This window comes from Zeus faber, assembly GCF_960531495.2.
Source record: "Zeus faber genome assembly, chromosome: 12".
In the NCBI taxonomy this organism is placed as follows: domain Eukaryota; kingdom Metazoa; phylum Chordata; class Actinopteri; order Zeiformes; family Zeidae; genus Zeus; species Zeus faber.
In genome coordinates this window covers 14,861,961-14,881,133 of record NC_137196.1, presented here as the reverse complement: position 1 = coordinate 14,881,133, position 19,173 = coordinate 14,861,961, and the positions used below count along the sequence as shown (strand labels likewise).

The window sequence follows — 19,173 nt, the reverse complement described above, 5'->3', positions numbered from 1 at the left end:
ACGGGTAAGATCACAGCCGCCCGCCACATCCCCATCCATATAGCTGGCAAGGATTCATAGCTGTCACTCTTTGGATGACAACAAATTTAAAGCACCTCAATGGACAGACAGACAGACAGACAGACAGACAGACAGACAGACAGACAGACAGACAGACAGACAGACAGACAGACAGACAGACAGACAGACAGACAGACAGACAGACAGATAAATAGATAGATAGATAGATAGATAGATAGATAGATAGATAGATAGATAGATAGATAGATAGATAGATAGATAGATAGATAGATAGAAACAATACGCAGGAACAACCATTCATCACATTTGTCATCATGCACGTGGAGACAGGACTTTCTGAAGAAGTGAAAAAACAACAATATGACGGCTGCTCTTCATGCCCCAAAGCCTTCATAAAAGGACGTCAAAGGAAATGATTGTGACACTCAAGGATGTTTGCTGAAACATTTGGGTTAGGCTTGAGGCCACACACCATATTTATCTCTTTGCCGTGTCTTTGGGAGTGACAGACAGATGAGGGCGTTTTGCTGAGTCTGGCTTCCACTATGGTGTAAGATTCCCGCTCACTCTCACTCTCTCTCGCTCTCTCTCTCTCTCTCTCTCTCTCATTATGTCCACGCCCGGTGCACACAGCCAGACAGCCCTGCCCCACCGATCCCTTAGTACTTTGTATTTTGGAAATGTCCACCAAAAAAACAAAAATGCAAAACAAAGCCTGAAAGGGAGGTGTCAAAGATCTTTGGAAAACTGCCATTTTGCCTGACATTTTGTTTGGCAGTGGGGTAGTTTTCCTCCCTGTGTGTCCAGTGCAGAGATGGCGAGCTGTGTTAGCTCAATGAATGGCTGTGGAGGGGATCAGCTAGCCTAGCTCCCCCGTGAAATTAGGGGAACACAGCTTCCAGTAGGTAGTGGGTGGATCCATACCAAAAGTATGAGCAGAAACATTTTTTGTTTCATATTACATCATCCAAATGAAACTGAAATATGTGTCCGTGCAGAGTTGTGTAATCATTTATAAACCATACCATTTTACGAGTAGTTATTTTTCTGATGCGAATCGTTATTCTTTAACCCTCAACATGATGGAAAATGTAAAAATGCTGTTTTACAGTGTTTACCGTACTCTGGAAATCACAAGGTTTAGTATAATCACGTTGAATAGTTTAAGCGATATATATGTGCACATTCACCAATCATAGGTCAAATATTGCTAAATTTGGCTGAAGTATAGAAGCCAGAAGTGGTAATAAAGAAGTGTCAATTCACCCCCCCCCCGGTATCGGTATCGGTATCGGTATCAGTATCTGTATCAAAATCTGCCATGGTATTACTTGGTATCAGAGTTATTAAGCTGTAAATCAAACCATATGACGAGTACAAATAAAAAAAACAAGATCGTAGGTGTTTCTTTTTGTTTTTGTACTACTTTTTGATTTGATTTACAGTGATTGGTATGCGAGCTGGGGGTCGCCCCCTCGTTTTCCGAGTGTGTACAAAGTAATTTACACAAGGTTCACTCTCCCTCTCCCCACTCTCGTTGTCTCTCTGCCACTCTTCCAGCTTTAAATAGTCGCTCTGGGAGCCGCTCTTGACTCCTTATCAGTGTTTATTTTAGAGATAAGTGTGAGTTCTGCTGTGCTGTGGGAGCTCCTCCCCGCAAGGACGTTCACCCCCACCTCCCGCAACATTCCTGTGGCCTTAGCGAGGAGCTCGGTCCAGTCCCCACTCCCACCCACCACCACCACCACCACCGGCGCCACCAGTGGGGGGGGACTTGAGGTTGGGTGGAGAAAGGCCAGCCAGGGGTCATCCCCTCTGAAGAAAGAACCAGGGGAGTGTTTTCCACAGACCTGAATCGTCCTGATAAAGCGCTAACAGAGGAATGATGCACTGGGATGTTTATGTGAGTTATATGTTCTCTTTTCGACAGGGGGAATATTTCACAAACTGGTTTCACAGGGACCATATGGACCATATTATGGGCTCCCCCCACTGAAGGCGCGCAGCGTTGAGGAGTGGCAATATTGATGCAACGGCGCCCCCTGCTGGACGCACTCTTTTTTTTTTTCGTTTGGGGGAGAATTCAAGAAATATAAAACATATAATATAGTCAAAAATATTACACATAAAAATATCACATACATCACACAAATCATATATATTTAAAAATACAAGATACCGAATACATATTTTCCCATAATAAACCTGTAATAACCTATAATGTCTACAATTCAATTAGTGAGAGTGAGTTTGCATATTTTGTGGAAAACAACATACAAAAAAAATAGTCAAATAATATATGTAGAACAGAATAGAATGTAATATAATAGAATATCTTTACATCGACTACAGGTTTGTGTTTCATATCTCATATCAGCATTCTTTACGCACACATAGTTAAGGTTCATATTAGGCCAAGGAAGAACGTTAATTTTATTGCGGCTCAGAGAAAGAGCGCATTTTGCCCTGCACCCTCCGTGTGTTCTTAATTTGCCATCGCAATTCCACAATCACTATTAGTAATTAATTGATTCCATACTCATTCAATACAAAATAAAAGCATATACTGCAGTGTTTGCATGGTCTTACCTTTACTTGTAAAGTCCCTTCTCCTATCCTTCTGGACAAACATCCCCGTGACTTTGTTGTAAAAGTCCCCCCCTCGATTCCGATAACAAAAGTGATTGAAATGATTGGAATCGTACATAAATTACATTTATAGCACAGATCAGTAGAAAAATATTCGTATTTATTTTGTTTTTTTTATCATCATTTGTTTTTCTTTTCACGACGACGGGGCCTCCGCTGACCGCACGTCCCTGGCAAGAAGTATAAATACACACAATGAACTGAAAAAAAAAGTAAAACATTACATTATATTATATAAAAAAAAATGGTATCATATTTTTATTATGACAGAAACGAACTTATGACAACCTATAATGCCTATGAATAAACAGTTGACCGTGCGGAGCGCCATTTCAGGCCATCCCAAGACGACGAAGGTGCGGGAAGCGTCTCGGAAGCGACCCCCTTGCGTGCCGCGGGCCCCGCGTTGGGAAGCCCAGGGTGGAGGTGGAGCAGGGAAGGTGCGTCATGGCGCGTGGCTCAGGGTGTGGTCCTATTACTAAACTGCCGCGGAAGAGAAAGTCCCGAGTTTAGAGCGGACGTCAACTCCACAATGGCGGCTGCTTGCGCCCTCAACATCTGCACTGTATTCATTGCTGTGAGTAGTTACTCTCATGTTTTTGTTTTTGTTGTTGTTGTTTTTTTTATTTATTTTTTTTTTTTTTATTATTATTATTTGAGAAACATATTGAGGACAAATGTTTTAACAATACCCATCATGGTGCTTGCGTTACCGCAGACGCTTGGGAAATCATAGATTAATAAAGATAGGGTCAGATGGTCAATCTGCATATGCATGAGTTTGTCCCGGTTTTTAAAGTGGTAATCCGCAAGATTATTTTGTCCCAAAAGTTAAATTATGTCCTAATAAATTATATTCATATTATATATATATATAGCGAACACGTAACTCATTCACACTAGTGCAGGTAAATTACGTTTTTGCTGGAATATCTATATGCATTACAGGTTATTATAGGTTTATTGCGATTATACAGTATGCAATATTTAGCCGTAATGTCTGTTTAGCTGCTGTACCAGGTGGAGCCCTGCTATCTGCCCGTCTCCATACAAGTCCCGGTTCCAGAGACGGTACCAGCAGGATATGTGATCTCTCAAGGTAGGTCTGCGTAGGCCCATTTAATCCCTGACACTTTGACATTCGGCTCCATATCGCGTCGGAACGGATGCCATCTCTGGTTCCCCCCCCCCCCCGCTCCTCTCCCCCAGTCGAGTTTGACGACTGCGACGCCGCCTCGCTGCGCCTCAGCTCCAGCGACCCTAACTTTGCGGCGCGCGGAGGTCGGATAGAAGCGCTGACCGCCGTCGAGGTGACCGCGGCCGGGCGCACCTTTTCCGTCCGGGCGCGGGACGCCGAAGGACGCAACAGTGAGATGAGCGTCGTCCTGGTCGCCAACGTGGTGGGGATAACCAGGGTGAGTCAGGCTTTGCACAATTTCGAGGCAGCCCGTCGACGTTATTGTGACGGTGTCAGTGGGGCTTTTGTTTTTGAAAATTCTGAATGGACGGCTGTTCGTGACAGGCGCCGCTCAGCAAAGGCCACCTGAGGCGCTTCAAGAGACGCTGGGGTCTGCCGCCCTTCCACATCATCGAAAACGACACCCCGCCTTTCCCCAAAAACATCGACCTGGTAACAACCTTATTAAATACAAAACACTGCACTATAGCATGTACTGTACTATGTAGGCATTACTTCCCAAGTACTGTACTGTGGGCCTATTTTAACCCATTCAACGCAATATATGTATTACTTCCAAAACACTTTGCTAAGATCTATGTTGCACATACTGTCCCCTTTCTTTCTTTCTTTCTTTCTTTCTTTCTTTCTTTCTTTCTTTCTTTCTTTCTTTCTTTCCTTCCTTCTTTCACGGGTGGAGAGAGCCAGACAGGCGTTGACGCCCTGACACACCCAAACCCGTACAATACTTTGTGTTTACTTTGGCCAATCCTCTACTTCACTCTTCCTTTTTTTCACATGGCTCTGCCACGATGACACATGATCTGTTTGGACCTGTCTCGGAATACCGATGCTGCGGCAGGATTCCATGGGGCCAGGTCTAGGGAATTTTTATCCAAGAATGTTATGTTGTTGATTGAGTGTTTGGTGTGCGGCCCCCGTTGATGCAGATCGGAACCAACGCCAACTCCACCTTCAGCAAGTACTACACCATCAGCGGACCCGGGGTCACCCAGCGCCCGGTGGGCATGTTAAGTGTGGTTAGAGACACCGGCATGCTGAGGGTGCACCGCGGTATCGACCGCGAGGAGTTCCCAGAGGTGGTGGTGAGCGTGCATATTGTTATTACGATTGCTCAGCGGAAATACTCGATTAGGATTGGTTGATTGGCAACCGCTTCTCCCTGCCTGGATTCACGTCCCTCGTAACACTCAGCCGACATTTTGTGACGCTACATAGAAGCTACAATGGAAGACTTAGTTTATGACCTCTGTGTCAGTAGATCCTATATAAAAACCCCGGCATAAATATGAACAAAATACACCTAAATGGTCATTTCTAAAAATACTTCTTTTTTAGTTTGAGGCCAGAGTTTTTGAGCAATTCACCAACAAAGAGATTGACCTGCCTCTGTCAGTCACTGTGATCATCGACGATTTGAACGACAACAAACCAGAGTTCACCGGCCCACAGCGGTTCAGTGTTTTGGAGCAAAGCAAGGCAGGTGAGAAACACAGTCGTAATTATTATTAGCTTATTACTATTTTATGTATACTACTAGTACTAATACTACTACTACTACTACTACTACTACTTCTACTACTACTACTACCACTACTACTACCACTACTACTACTACTACTACTACTACCACTACTACTATTACTACTACTAATTACTACTACTAATTACTAAAACTAATTTTTATTATTATTATTATTATTATTATTATTATTATTATTATTATTATTATTATTATTATTATTATTGTTATTTGAATTCCTTTTTTTAATATTATAATTTTAGAGTAGCAATCACAATGTGATGTTTGACGCTGTTGGGTATTCAAAAACATTCTGTGGCATTTGTTGTAAAAACGACCTGAGTAATTTATCTCTTCATTGTCAGGAAAGCTAAAGTTTTGTAGAGAAAGAGTCAATTGTGTCCTGCGATTTCCTTTGGTTAAAGTGATATTTTTTTTTTTTTCAAGCCAGGCAGGGATATTTATTTTTATTTGAAAACATGATAAAAGTAAAAAAAAGAAAGAAAGTATAATTTAGGAACCAGTACCAAAGTCATGGTATTTTGGTGGATGACCAGTTAATCTAAAATATTTGCTCCAGGTACGATGGTAGGGATGGTCGGTGCGACGGACAGAGACCAGGAAAAGACGCCGCACACCAAGATAAAGTATTCTCTCCTGTCTGGAACCGGCATGTTTACTATCAACCCTGAAACCGGCGTCATCAGCACAACAACCGACCAACTGGACCGAGAGGTCACTGACTTTTATAGCCATGTCCATATAATATTGATATCAGACGAGACATGGGCCCCTTATCAATCTGCGTTCTTGTCTGTACTTGTGTTCTTGTGGACATGAAACGTGAAACGTCATCAGTCGCAGCCCAAGTGCTGTTCCAATTCAAAGTCCGCATCAAGCCAAGTCCGGTCAAAATGCCCGGACGGGGACTTGCTCCACCCATTTTATCGAGGATGCATCGGTGGTGACTTGTGTGGACTTGGGACAGCCAAGTATCCCACAATGCATTTCGCAGAATGACCGTCCTGCGTCCTCCCGTCTCCGGGAGTCTGTACTCCCCAGTCGAACTTGCCGAGTCTGAACTACCAAGTCTGCAAGTCCGGACTTTGCGTACTTGGTATTGAGAAACGGACATGGTCTGGGATTTGGTTGAGAATCCTCTAGGGCTGGATGAGGAGATATCAATGTAGTATCGATACCGCGATTTTGGACTGAACACTGTCCGGGGCTTTGGTTGGTCTTATCGTAATATCGCGAGTATATTTAAATCTTGTCTTCAAGGCTGCATTACGGTAAAGTAATGACATTTTCTGCACTTCATAGAATTGACGCTGCTCATGATCGTTTGTCAGGTATTTCTTGCGCGTAAATATTTTGCGGAGGCGCTGAATTATCGGTGTCGGGGCATTTGTCCAAAAAAAAAAAAATTAGTTTATCATAAAATCACAATATTTTTCCATTTAGTCAATATCGGCCAGCCCTCGTTAGAGCGATGCGATGTCCTGTCCTGAACTATTTGTGTGTCAATACTCCTAACTGTGATATTTTCATCGATGTCTTCAGGTGAAAGACACGCATTTGGTGACGGTCCAAATCAAGGACATGGACGGGGCGGCGGACGGTCTGTCCAACACCGCCACGGCAACCATCACCCTGGGAGACATCAACGACAACCCACCCAGCTTCACAAAGACGTCGGTGAGCCACTGAGTGCCATGAACACTTCTCAAGCATATTTTCACATTTGGTCTCATGGCAGACGTTTCACTGTGTTCATTTCACTTCATAACAGTTGTGTTGTGCTTAATTCTGGACCTTCTGTACCGCAGTACGACGTGAGCATTGAGGAGAACCAAGGCGAGCGACTCGTCCTCCGGATTCCGGTCGAGGATAAGGATTTAAAAAACACGCCCAACTGGAATTCTCAATTTGTCATCATCAACGGAGACGAAAATGGCAACTTCAGGATGGAGAGAGACCCCAAGAGCAACGAAGGGCTGCTGTACCTCACCAAGGTGAGCTCGTCCATTAACCGCTCAATTATTGGGGTGGTAAAATGACATTTCTGGACGGGTAGAGTCGTGTTTTTGGACACGTTTAGAATTCTCGATGCCTGTTTTCCTCCCCAGCCTTTGGACTACGAGAAAACCAAGAAGGTGATACTGAACATAGGGGCCCGGAACGAGGCCGAGCTGAACGGCACGAAGGCCGTGTGGGCGTCCATCCCCGTGAGCATCGGCGTGGGCGATGTGGACGAGGGCCCGGAATTCCAGGCGCCGACGGTCTACTTCACCGTGAAGGAGAACACGCCCAACGGCACCGAGATCGGGAGCTACACGGCGCTGGACCCAGAGACCAAGAGCGGCGCCGGCATCAAGTTAGCGCTTTTATTTTGTAATTCCACGATGTGGCTCGACTACTGGGTGGAGCTATAGTGCAGCGTCAATAATTTTTTGGGGTTTTTTTTTTCCCCCGGTTACAACGTTATATATACAATACAAAAGATGAGTGTTTTAGCATGTAAAAATGGTTGAAACGCTTCCTCCTTAGGTACTACAAGACCTCGGACCCGGCCTCCTGGATCAAGGTGGACATGAATTCAGGAAAACTGAGAGTGGCAAACACCATCGACAGAGAATCCTCTTTTGTCCAAGACGGGATTTACAACATCACCATGAAGGCCGTGGACGCCAGTAAGTTCAGATAACATGGAATAGCTCAATTTTACATGAATACCGTGAAATTCGTTCATTTAACATAAAATACGCTTATATAACTTGAAATAAGTTCATTTAACATGAAATAAGTTAAATAAACCTGAAATAATAGATAAACATGAAAAAAGTTGATACAGTATAACATAATGTCATATAGCATCAAGTTCGATCATAAAACATGAAATAAAAATGTGTATTTGTATGTATGCATTCGGTTTTGAAAACAGTGTATACAGAGGGGTCGATTTTGGGTTGGCTAGTTAGATTTTGATGGTACATTTCATGTCAAGACTGACTCGTCATGATCGTAATTTCACATTAGTCTGGACATTGTAGAACATGTAAACCCTAACAAAGACATCATCCTAAATCATGAGCTTGTCAATCGTGAGCCTTCGGTTAATTCACGTGGATAAGGTGAATCATAATTATAATAATGGTATAATTACTCACCGCAACATAACGTGCTTAACACCTTTTACTCAATCAGGTTTCTTCCTGGTCTTGGGTTAATAATGGTATATTAACTCACCGCAACATAACGTGCTTAACACCTTTTACTCAATCAGGTTTCTTCCTGGTCTTGGGTTAATAATGGTATATTAACTCACCGCAACATAACGTGCTTAACACCTTTTACTCAATCAGGTTTCTTCCTGGTCTTGGGTTAAGCCATCTGTCATTTTTGTTTTTTCCTGTGTTTTGTGACACATTGTCAAACCGGTCTCTTGTCTCAGATTCGCGCCAAACCGACACTCCGCCCTAAGTCAGTGTCTGAACAAATAACCCTCACCTTCGTGTTCTAAGCAAGCCGACAAAAACCCACTGGTACAACCTGTGTTTTAAGAATGACGCCACTATCAGTCATAGTTTGCTAGTCTGACTGTAGAAATGATGAAAATGAAATAATGATATTTATATTAAAAGATACAAAGCATATAATATACAATACATAATATACAATACAAATAAAAAAATATAAATATATATATTAAATGTTAAAAATACATACAAAATACGGACAGACATACAGGCATACAGGCATATAGGCATATAGACAGACAGACAGACAGACAGACAGACAGACAGATTGATAGACAGACAGACAGACAGACAGACAGACGGACGGACAGATAGACAGATAGATAGATAGATAGATAGATAGATAGATACTTTATTCATCCCTGGAGAGAACCCATAGGCAAAAAAAAATTACAACAAAATAAGTATGCAATAAACCTAAATATGAAATAAAATAATACAATAAAAACAATATATGCTATATTGCTATAAACTGCATATACTGTATCCTCCTGAGACCCGCCCGTATATATACAGTATGTGATAGTGAGCCCAGTTTGCTTCGTTGCTCTGTTCTGGTTCGATTTCACTCTCTCTCGCTCACATGGTGTTTTCCTCTCGGTTCAGGCTCCAAAACGGGAACTGGAACAGTAGTTATCAACGTGAAGGACGTGAACGACGAGGTCCCAGAGCTGCCCTCCAGGGAGCTGGTGGTCTGTGAGAAGGAGGGGACTCTGGGATCCACCCTGGTGACCGCTACCGACAAGGACCAGCCGCCCTATGGGGCCCCCTTCAGCTTCAAGCTGGTAGAGCCGCATGACGGCAAATGGGCCCTGAATAAGCTTAACGGTAAAGTAGATAATGATGGGATAGATAGATAGATAGATAGATAGATAGATAGATAGATAGATAGATAGATAATATACAATAAACATTACGCTTCACTAAATATTAACTAGAAGATAGAAAAATTGATGATTGATGTACAAAAAACCAATAAAGATTAACAGTGAACAATATAAATGGGCAATGTACAATAAACCTAGGGAACCACAATAAACAATAAATTAAAATCATGAAATTAATAATAAGCAAACGCTTATGTTCACATTAATTGTTTTATTGATTGTCTTGGTTTTAATGTCAAAAGACTAATTACTACTATTATTAGTGGGATGCCTTTTTTTTACACCACTGTGAACAGCATTATCATTTCACTGAATTTTATATGTTTTTAACCAGACACGGCGGCCATGCTGGAGCAGACCCGAGACCTCCCCAGGGAGATGTACGAGGTCTCCCTGGAGGTGAACGACCTCCAGGGTTCCGGGAGGGTCCAGACCGTCCATGTCAGGGTCTGCCACTGCTGGAACGGGGCCTGCACCACCCGCCAGAGCACCATGTCCATGGGGCCCCTGGGGATCCTGGCCCTGCTGCTGCCCCTGATCCTGCTGCTGCTGCTCTGTGAGGATATAGATGGAGGGAGGGATGGAGGGATGGATAGATCGATAGTTAGATAGATGACAAATCATAAACAATAAATATAAACTCACAAAAAACGATGAAATAGACAATAAAGGCACATACGCTAACTCTAACACTGAGAGGATAAAGACGATGGAATCACGTGTTTCAAACATCTCATTGGCAGCAGCGAAGCTTCCGGCGCTAACTCCCCGTGTCCCGTTTCAGGCCTGTGCCTCGGGTTCTTCTGCGTCACGAAGAGGGGCAAGCTGGACATGGACAACATAGAGGACAGCGGCGGAGTCCTGCTCAAGTCCAACATCGAGTACCCGGGAGATGAAGTGGTGGGTGCACCCGGGCGCAAGTTCAAAGGCGAAAGGCGGCGGAGAGAAGCTGGGCTCGAGCCCGCGTTTCCTCCGAAAAGCTCCGTGTTTTGATCGCTGGCGTGGCTGTTGTTCTCCCCCCAGGACTCGAACCTCATCATCGGACACCCCGCCGGGAACGAACAGGAAATGGGCTCGGTGAAGGGCGGCCCGCTGAGCCCCAGCTGGGTCGCCAACAGGAGCGCCAGCACCATCGGAGGATTCAGCATCAAGGACAACGGGATGGGTCAGTTTCCGGGTTTCGTCAAGAACACCTTCTCCCAACAACAGTACGATAGCTCCCAGTTCGGCACCGGCCAGTTCGGCACCGGCCAGTTCAGCACCGGCCAGTTCGGCACCGGCCAGTTCGGCCAGTTCAGCGAGGGAAACTACGACTCTTCGGCCCTTCATCACACCTGGCTCACCAACGGCCTGTATCTCCAGCAGGTAACGTTCTAAACCTTTCTCTGCTTTTGACTAATCTTTGAAATGACTCAGGAGGCCGGAGCCACTCCGGCAAAAGAGTGAGAACCGAAACTTGGTTTGAGAAAAAAAAAGGGCGGAACCTTTGATCGCTACTTCTCCTCAGAAGCCCTGTTTTAAAGTCATCTCATTTTGTTGAAGTGCTAAACATCCAGATCCCCTTTCAACCCAATCAGTGTGTTGAATAACCTTGTAGCTGTCTGCGAGGGCTTAGTCCACCCTCCGGAGACATCGAAGCTGTTATTGTCCTTCTGCAGACTTGAATAGTTCCCACCAGCTCGTGGAGCGAAGATCCTCTCCTCTGTTTGCCGTGTAAAGCCCCGCCGCTCGTAATACCACTTTGTACGGGTTGACGACGGGGCTCTTTCCTTCTGTCGTCTCCGCAGAAGCTGGCCTACATGGAGTCGGAGGCGGAAGGCGACTACGCCGAGGACGTTTTGCACTCGTACGGCTTCGAGGGCCAGGGCTCGCCGCCCGGCTCCGTGCACTGCTGCAGCGACGCCGACCCCCGGGACCTGGAAAACCTGGACTTCCTGAACACCCTGGGACCCAAGTTCAAAACTCTAGCAGGCGTCTGCAAGGAGGTGCCCGCCAAGAAATGAACAATGCAAAAACGGTAAAGGATGCCGTTACGGTCTGGAGTCTGGACACTGTTTTTCACTTTTGCACTGACAAACGCTGTCCTTTAAAATGGGTTACATTTAGCATTTTTACATTTTGAAAATCGTTTAAACTCTTTTTTTATGGTTTTGCAGGGTTTTCTTTTTTCGTCCGCGCGTTTGGTTGGTCAGAGGCAGTGGAGATGTCGTTTTTTAATTTGGTTATTTATGGTTGGCCCATGTGAGCCACCGTCTCAAAAGCTGAACCCGGCGTCCGGTGTCATAGATGTTCATGTGAATACACCTAACGTGAACAAAAAAATAAAAAATAGACACACAGTATCACTCCTGTTGGCATCCGTGAACTGGCCGTAAACAAGTTCGGTCCCCGTAATACCGTGACGGGCGGGGCGGGTTCGGGACGGACAGGTTTATATGAATGGAAGTGAGGGCGAGGTGGTTGTTTCCGGGGGGGGGGGGGGGGGGGGGGGGGGCAACGACACGGTGTTTGGAGGCCTCAACCACCTCCAGTCCCGCTACAGTCGTCCTGGAAGCCTGATCAGGGGGGTTATCTGGGCTGGGTTATGAGGGGTTCTTTGGTTGTTTTGAGACACTGGGATTTGGACAGTTGGCAGGCAGAGACAGAGAGAGAGAGAGGTTCCTTTATTTTCGACAAGTCATGTCACAACAGCAGAAACTTGATTACGAGGGAACCAAAAAAAAACAAAATCACAGGTCAGTAATGAATAGTACGAGTATAAGCATCTTCAGAGCGAACTAGGTGCCGCGGGGCTCTGTCGATTTCTTTGCCAGGTTTGAGACTGCTGTTCACTATAAGGACTGCTCCCTTCGCAGCCCAGACTTCCTCCTTTGTACAGTTTACCTCCTGAGAGAGAGAGAGAGACGGAGAGATGTCGCTGAGTGGTGTCAAGCCGTGTTAAGTGTCCTCTGCATATATTGTGTACATAAGTAGTGGGGGATGGTTTTTGCCGGTCGTTTCTGCAGAGAATGTAAAAAAAGAAAAAAACTAGCAGTGAGTTTGTGGTGATCGACTTTAATAGAATAAAGTTGTTTTTTTTACATCCATCACCTCGACTGACTGACTTTTGTCGCCTCGTTTTTTTATATCGTGACCGATTCCCAAACGTAAAGTCAGAGCGAGAGCCTAGGAAATGGAATGGAGCCCCAGAAATAAAAGGAAGTGCAAGTGTGTTCAAGCACAATGAACACGGCGTATTACTGTGTCCAGGCAAAGGAGATAAATAGGAAAATATTGAGGAAACGGATGAAATTGAATAACTTTGAAAAATAGAAGGATAAATCAATCATTTGTGAGCAAAATTCTGTATTTGAGAAAGAATCATGCCTTCTCATGCAGAGAAAACAGTATTTTAAAACTTGTATTCATTCATTTATGTCCAATGTTATTTTCATGTGAATGTAAGTGTATTTATGTGTTCATATAAATACGCCCGCATGAAAAAAAGAACGCGAACGCTAACGCTAACGCTAATGCTAATGCTAATGCTAATGCCGGAGTTGGGATATTCAAGAGAGAGTTCTCATCAGTTACCTTTCATTATTTATGTTTGTGGCTGTTGAGGCCCGACAACCGGAGCCATTGAGTCTGCGCCAGGGTGTCGTCTGGGAGCAGCAATTTGTCATCGAGCCTCCTTCCCCGAAACCACACCTCGGAAGCTGTCATTTCTCCACCCTGTGGCGTGCGAGCCACTCACAGATTGTTTCACAACTTCAAAAGCCTGGAATCGTTGCTGTTGTAATTATATTCGGAATCATCTTTGGCTCCTGTGTCGTTGTGTCGTGTCGTGTCGTGTCGCGTTAAGGAGTGAAAAGATTTGCTTTACCGCTATATAAGAAAAAACTCCGATTGGAAGCGGGCGCGTTTGAAATAATTCCACCTTTACCGGAACTTTTTTCTCCCTTTTTCGTAAAACAAAAGGGAGAACAAAATCAGATGCACAACCGTTTCGTTACTGCACGCTGATGTGAATGATTAACAGGGTGTGGTTGTCTGGCAGGCCCGCACGGTATCCATAGCAATGGCATGTAAATAAAAACCCTGCCCTGCAGCTAATAGTTACTCAGGTATCAGGTCGTGCACTGGTGTGTGTGTGTGTGTGTGTGTGTGTGTGTGTGTGTGTGTGGTGTTTTGTCAAAAATAACGTCATTGCTGTATCGCTGTCTTGGCTTATTACACACACACACACACACACACACATGAAGGCACACACACATACATACACATACACACACACATACACACATGAAGGCACGCACACACACATACATGAGGGCACACACACACACACACATACACACACACACACACACGTGAAGGCACACAGACACACACACGCAGACACACACACACACACACACACACACATACACACACACACATACACACACACACACACATACACACACACAACCAAACATACATGTATTGCAGTAGTTAGGAGGAGCACCCTTTCTGCTATCGCGCATACACACACACACACTTTTATTTCATTTGAATTTCCAAACCTTGCTTTTCTCACCGTTCTTATGTGGAAAGTTCTCAAGAATATGTATAATTGTGCTTTGAATTTCCATCGTTTGAAATAAATGATTCAAAACGTTGGGTTATTTTTAGGCTGATCATTTTGTTCTTACATATTTACATTGAGGTGAATGATTAATGGGTTGTGGTTGTCTGGCCTGCACGGTATCCATGGCAACGCCACGTACATGAAAAGTCTGCTCTTACCTAATATTTAGCTCAGGTGTCAGGTAGTACACTTAAAACACGGTGGTGTGTTTTGTCAATAATCACTGCTGCATTGGTTTATTACACACACACACACACACACATGTTTTATATCCCAAACCTTAGTTTTGTTATATGCGAAACTCAAAATATTATACATAATTGTGGGTTGAATTTCCGTCGTTTGAAATAAATGATTCAAAACGCTGCATTATATTCGGGTGAGAATATGCGGATAACAAGGTCTTCACATTATGCACGCCGGAGCATAAATAAGTAATACCGCCTTGCCTAGGCCTCGAAACCCCCCCAAACTCAAACGATTGGTAAAATCCCCCCACGACTCCCTGATCTTATTAGGCTTAGAAAAGATTAGGGATTATCGTTCCTATTAGCGATATATAGAAATAACGCTGGTGTTCGCAAACAATGCAAGTGCTTGCATATTATCTGAGATGACATGCAGATCAAATTTGAATCCAAATCCCCCCTCCGCCCCAGCATGTAAAAAAAACCAAAAACCCCAAAAAACACAATTAGAGAGTCCAGAAAAGGTCCGTCTGATTATGGAGATAATTATGGGAGATGACGGAAGACAAATTCGGTCGTTGCATTCCCGCTGGTGCTCTCTGGCTGTGTTGAAACATTTAAATCTTGTTAAAAATATATTTGATCCGCGCAGATTACTACAACGCTGTCAGAATTACCAGCGAGTGTGAACAAGCTGTGAATATCAAGGATTCCTTCTTATTACTTGCAAAAAAAAAAAAAAAAAAAATCCCACCGGGGCCAATTAGTATTGTGGAAAAATATAAGGGAAATAATAGAAGAGCCCTGTCGACCAGAACACCTAAAGACGCTGGATGCCGCACTTCAATTACCTGCAGGTTTGTTTTTTTCTTTTTTAAATGAAGGATTAATAGCCTTCCTTGACTGGAATATAAAAGGAGCGAGTCATGTAGGTTCATGTCATTTGTTAATTTAGTTAACACCAGTCACATTTGTGGGGGACACGTTTAATCGACCCCCCCCCCCCCACAGTCCCCCAATAATGATGGGTTGTTGCAACAAATCAAATGATAATGGGAGGAAATAAAAGCCATGCAACGTTTGAGGCACTGTAGCCATGGTTACAGAGTACGGAACAAAAAAAAAAAAATATGTATTTTTTTATTATTGTTTTTTTTTTTGCAGATCATTATGCGACGACGGCATATCCAGCGCCGCGGGTCAACACTCCTGGGAAGTTATAGCAAGAAAGGGGCAAAAGCGCGGCCAGTCGTTCTCATTGTCGCGACCTAAAACCCCTTTCGTCGGGAACCATTTATCGCAATTAACGTCTGTTATTAATTGTTGCGTCTCGGCTTCGAGCCGTTGTGGTTTCTATGCAGTGTCACAAGGCGGCGCCACCGGCTGGTGTTAGCGGTAGAACGCAGGGGGGGGGGGGGGAGAGGGGCGCAAGGCGCGTCGAGTCATTATTAACAGGTCGGCAATGGGTTTTTTTTTTCCCCGCGACGCGTGATTAACAGTAAGAATAATATAATATATATATATATATATATGATCTGTCTCTCCCTTTCTGCCGTACTCCGCGTCAGGACTTCAGAGCGGGATGCAGGGCAACAAGATGAGCCGGGGCCCGCGTCTCTTTGGGGAAATCACCCGCGAGCTGGCGCGTCGCGACTGCCGCCGATAAGTTGAATAATTGAATAAAAGCGATTTTGCGCGTCCGGCTCTTATCGCCGCCCCCCCCCCCCCCCCCCTCGTCCCGGCTACCAGCCCGCTCCTTTTAGAGCCGCAATTAATTCCAAGGCAGGAGCGTGAAATTAATTTATTGCTGGTAATTAGTTTTCCGCACACTGTGAAAACAATCTGCGTTAGATAGGGGGGGGGGGGGGGGGGGTTCCCAACCTCCAGCAGCGAGAGAGAGAGAGAGAGAGAGAGAGAGAGAGGGTGAGAGGGTGAGAGGGTGAGAGGGTGAGAGGGTGAGACCCGGGGGCCGCTCGAGTGGCTCCGTGAGCTGGAGCCATGGATTGGAGCGCACTTAAGGAGGCCCCCCCCCCCGACCCCGGCGTGAATAGTTAAAATAAATAGATTAATAATAAATAACGAATGCAATCCTCATCACTTTTTTTTTTTTTTTTTTTTTTAATACCGAGAAGTGGATTTTTTTTTTTTTTGTTTCTTCCTCCCCTACATCTGACGTTTATTTAAGGTTTGTTCATTGTCGACGCGGAGACGGGGGTTTGCTTCGTCTTCCTTCCGAATCAATTGATGCGTCGCCGCTCGACGCGTTCCGTTCGCGCTGTCAGCTTGTGACGGGTTTATTACCGGGATGAAATACCGGCAGACGGCCACTAGGTGTCGCTGTCACCCTCTCCTCCGTGGGAGACGGTGGATTGCTGAGGGGGAGCCTTCGCAGAAACCGGCACAGCCTGAAATCATTCAATAAAATGTTAAAACAAGGTGATTCGACGTGCGTCATGTGTTGTTGTTTAGACGCGGGGTGTGTTCTGAACAGTATCAGATCATTCTTAATTAACGTCCGATTTCACTTCATTCGATTAAAAAACGTGGCACAACGGCGCTATTATACAACGATTACATATGAACTACACTGTCCGTAGCAATTAATGTGTGTGAATGTCGTAAAAAATAAAAGTTTTTATCTAAAACAACAGCTCTCAAACATTTGCCAGCGATGGATCTCTTACCAGACGAACAATAAACTCCTTCAGTGCTTTTAGAATTGTTTTCTTACCCTGCATGGGCACATGCCACCCCCTTGGACCCCTCCGGACCACAGGTCGAGAAACAGTTTGATCTGATCACAGTTGTTTATGTTCTTGTCCTTATGAATTATTTATTATTATTATAATTATTATAATTATTACTATTAGGAGTCCAGCCCGCAGTAATTGAGTCCCTTATTGTTATTGTAAGAGGAAAAATAAACCCCTATTCTCAGAATTTTGAAGCATAAAACTATCTGGAAAACCAACTTTGGCAAAACACACAAACACGGTTTACATCTTGACTGAACCGCGCTGTCACAAACACCTCATGGTTGAATTTTCGACCAAATGAATCCACATACAGAGCGGATATTAGTGAGAAACTGACCAAAAACGGAGCGATTTTAAGACTGACGTGCCAGTACGCCGGTCTGAAATATGTCCAACGCGGCTAAAACTATCTGGAAGACATACTTCGGCAGTTAGTTATAAGCTAGAAACACGGTGAACAACGGTGTAGTTTAAACCGCTATGTCACGAGGATCACGCAGTTAAAATTTCATCCGAAGCGATTCACATACGGAGCAAATTTTAATGAAAAACAAACAAATTTGACCCAAAATATTCAGTTGCTCTGGTAAAGTGACATGTCACACGTCTCGTTCTAAAATGAATGAGATGAGATTAACCGTTCGACACTTTATGACATCATCATATTATTTACTATAAATGTACAGATCCCAATTGAGAATGTCCAGTCAGACCGTGTCCAGTGTGCGGCGTGGACCCGGTCACTCTGTAGTGGTTTGATGTACCAAACTATTGATTTACGTGTATATTAATATAGCTTCTTATGTGGTACATGTCGGTAGATCTGTTAGATTGAAAATTGAAAATTGGAGACAATAAAGAAGCCAGTGTCCAAAAATCCAGGTCAGTCGCAATACAAATAAAAAGCACTGAAGAAATGAGACAAGCAACCAGTAGACTCAGAAAATCGTGTTGCGTTTCAGAGAACCCGGGAAACTAAAACTGTAAAACTGTAATTATCATTATTATTAATATTACTATAGATATTATCTGCAAGGTTTACAGGGATGGAGCAAATCCTGGTATTATTTTAGGATTTATTTATTTATTTATTTATTTATTTATTTATTTATTATTATTATTATTATTATTATTATTATTATTATTATTATTATTATTATTATTATTATTATTATTAATAATGTTTTTTATTTTAAATTATTATTTAAAAAACGATTTGCCATCAACCTTTACTCATAACACGCATGACTTTATAACTCATTTCTAAGTAATAAATTATCCCAAAACATTAAATGCAAATAAGGGCATATGAATGAGGTGAGGAGACAGGAGAAAAAGTCACTATGACTGTTTATAACAGGATACAATTATATATATGTTTTTGTTGTAAATTACTTACCACATTAAAAAAAACTACCTGTTCAATTTCATTGTAAAGTTGTGAATGGAATTGAGATTCTCCATTCATCTCTATGGGAATGTAAGGGGGGCATGGCAAAGAGTGTGGGGCTGTGGTATAGTTTGGGCAATTTAACACTGAAAATGGGTGTTAAATCATTAAACGTGTATGTAAACATAACTACATCTCAGTGCAGAAACCCTATTTCTCACATTATCGACCCTCACTTATTTCACTCATTCACCCTCGAGGATTTCTCAAAATTCAATGGAATGAAGCTTTCTGAAAACCATAATCACATATATTTTTTATTTACAGCTAGGATTGTTTGTTGACATTGACATCATCCCGTGAAACCACTCATGGTATAGAACGTCCTTCAGGAAAAGTGCCCGGGAAAAA

General features: G+C 43.5%; 1 protein-coding gene across 1 annotated transcript; it reads left to right on the top strand.

Annotated features, from left to right (window-relative positions):
- Window positions 1-3,168: 3,168 nt before the first annotated feature.
- Window positions 3,169-14,460, top strand: LOC307238408 (desmocollin 2-like protein). The gene is made up of 17 exons (XM_080011368.1): window positions 3,169-3,247; window positions 3,679-3,769; window positions 3,880-4,085; window positions 4,193-4,300; window positions 4,798-4,953; window positions 5,207-5,351; window positions 5,971-6,125; window positions 6,954-7,088; window positions 7,220-7,405; window positions 7,520-7,767; window positions 7,941-8,083; window positions 9,536-9,757; window positions 10,151-10,372; window positions 10,601-10,716; window positions 10,840-11,181; window positions 11,604-11,833; window positions 13,420-14,460. Exons 1-16 carry the CDS (start codon window positions 3,203-3,205, stop codon window positions 11,817-11,819), a joined length of 2,736 nt encoding a protein of 911 aa, XP_079867494.1. The 5' UTR covers window positions 3,169-3,202; the 3' UTR covers window positions 11,820-11,833; window positions 13,420-14,460.
- Window positions 14,461-19,173: the final 4,713 nt, after the last annotated feature.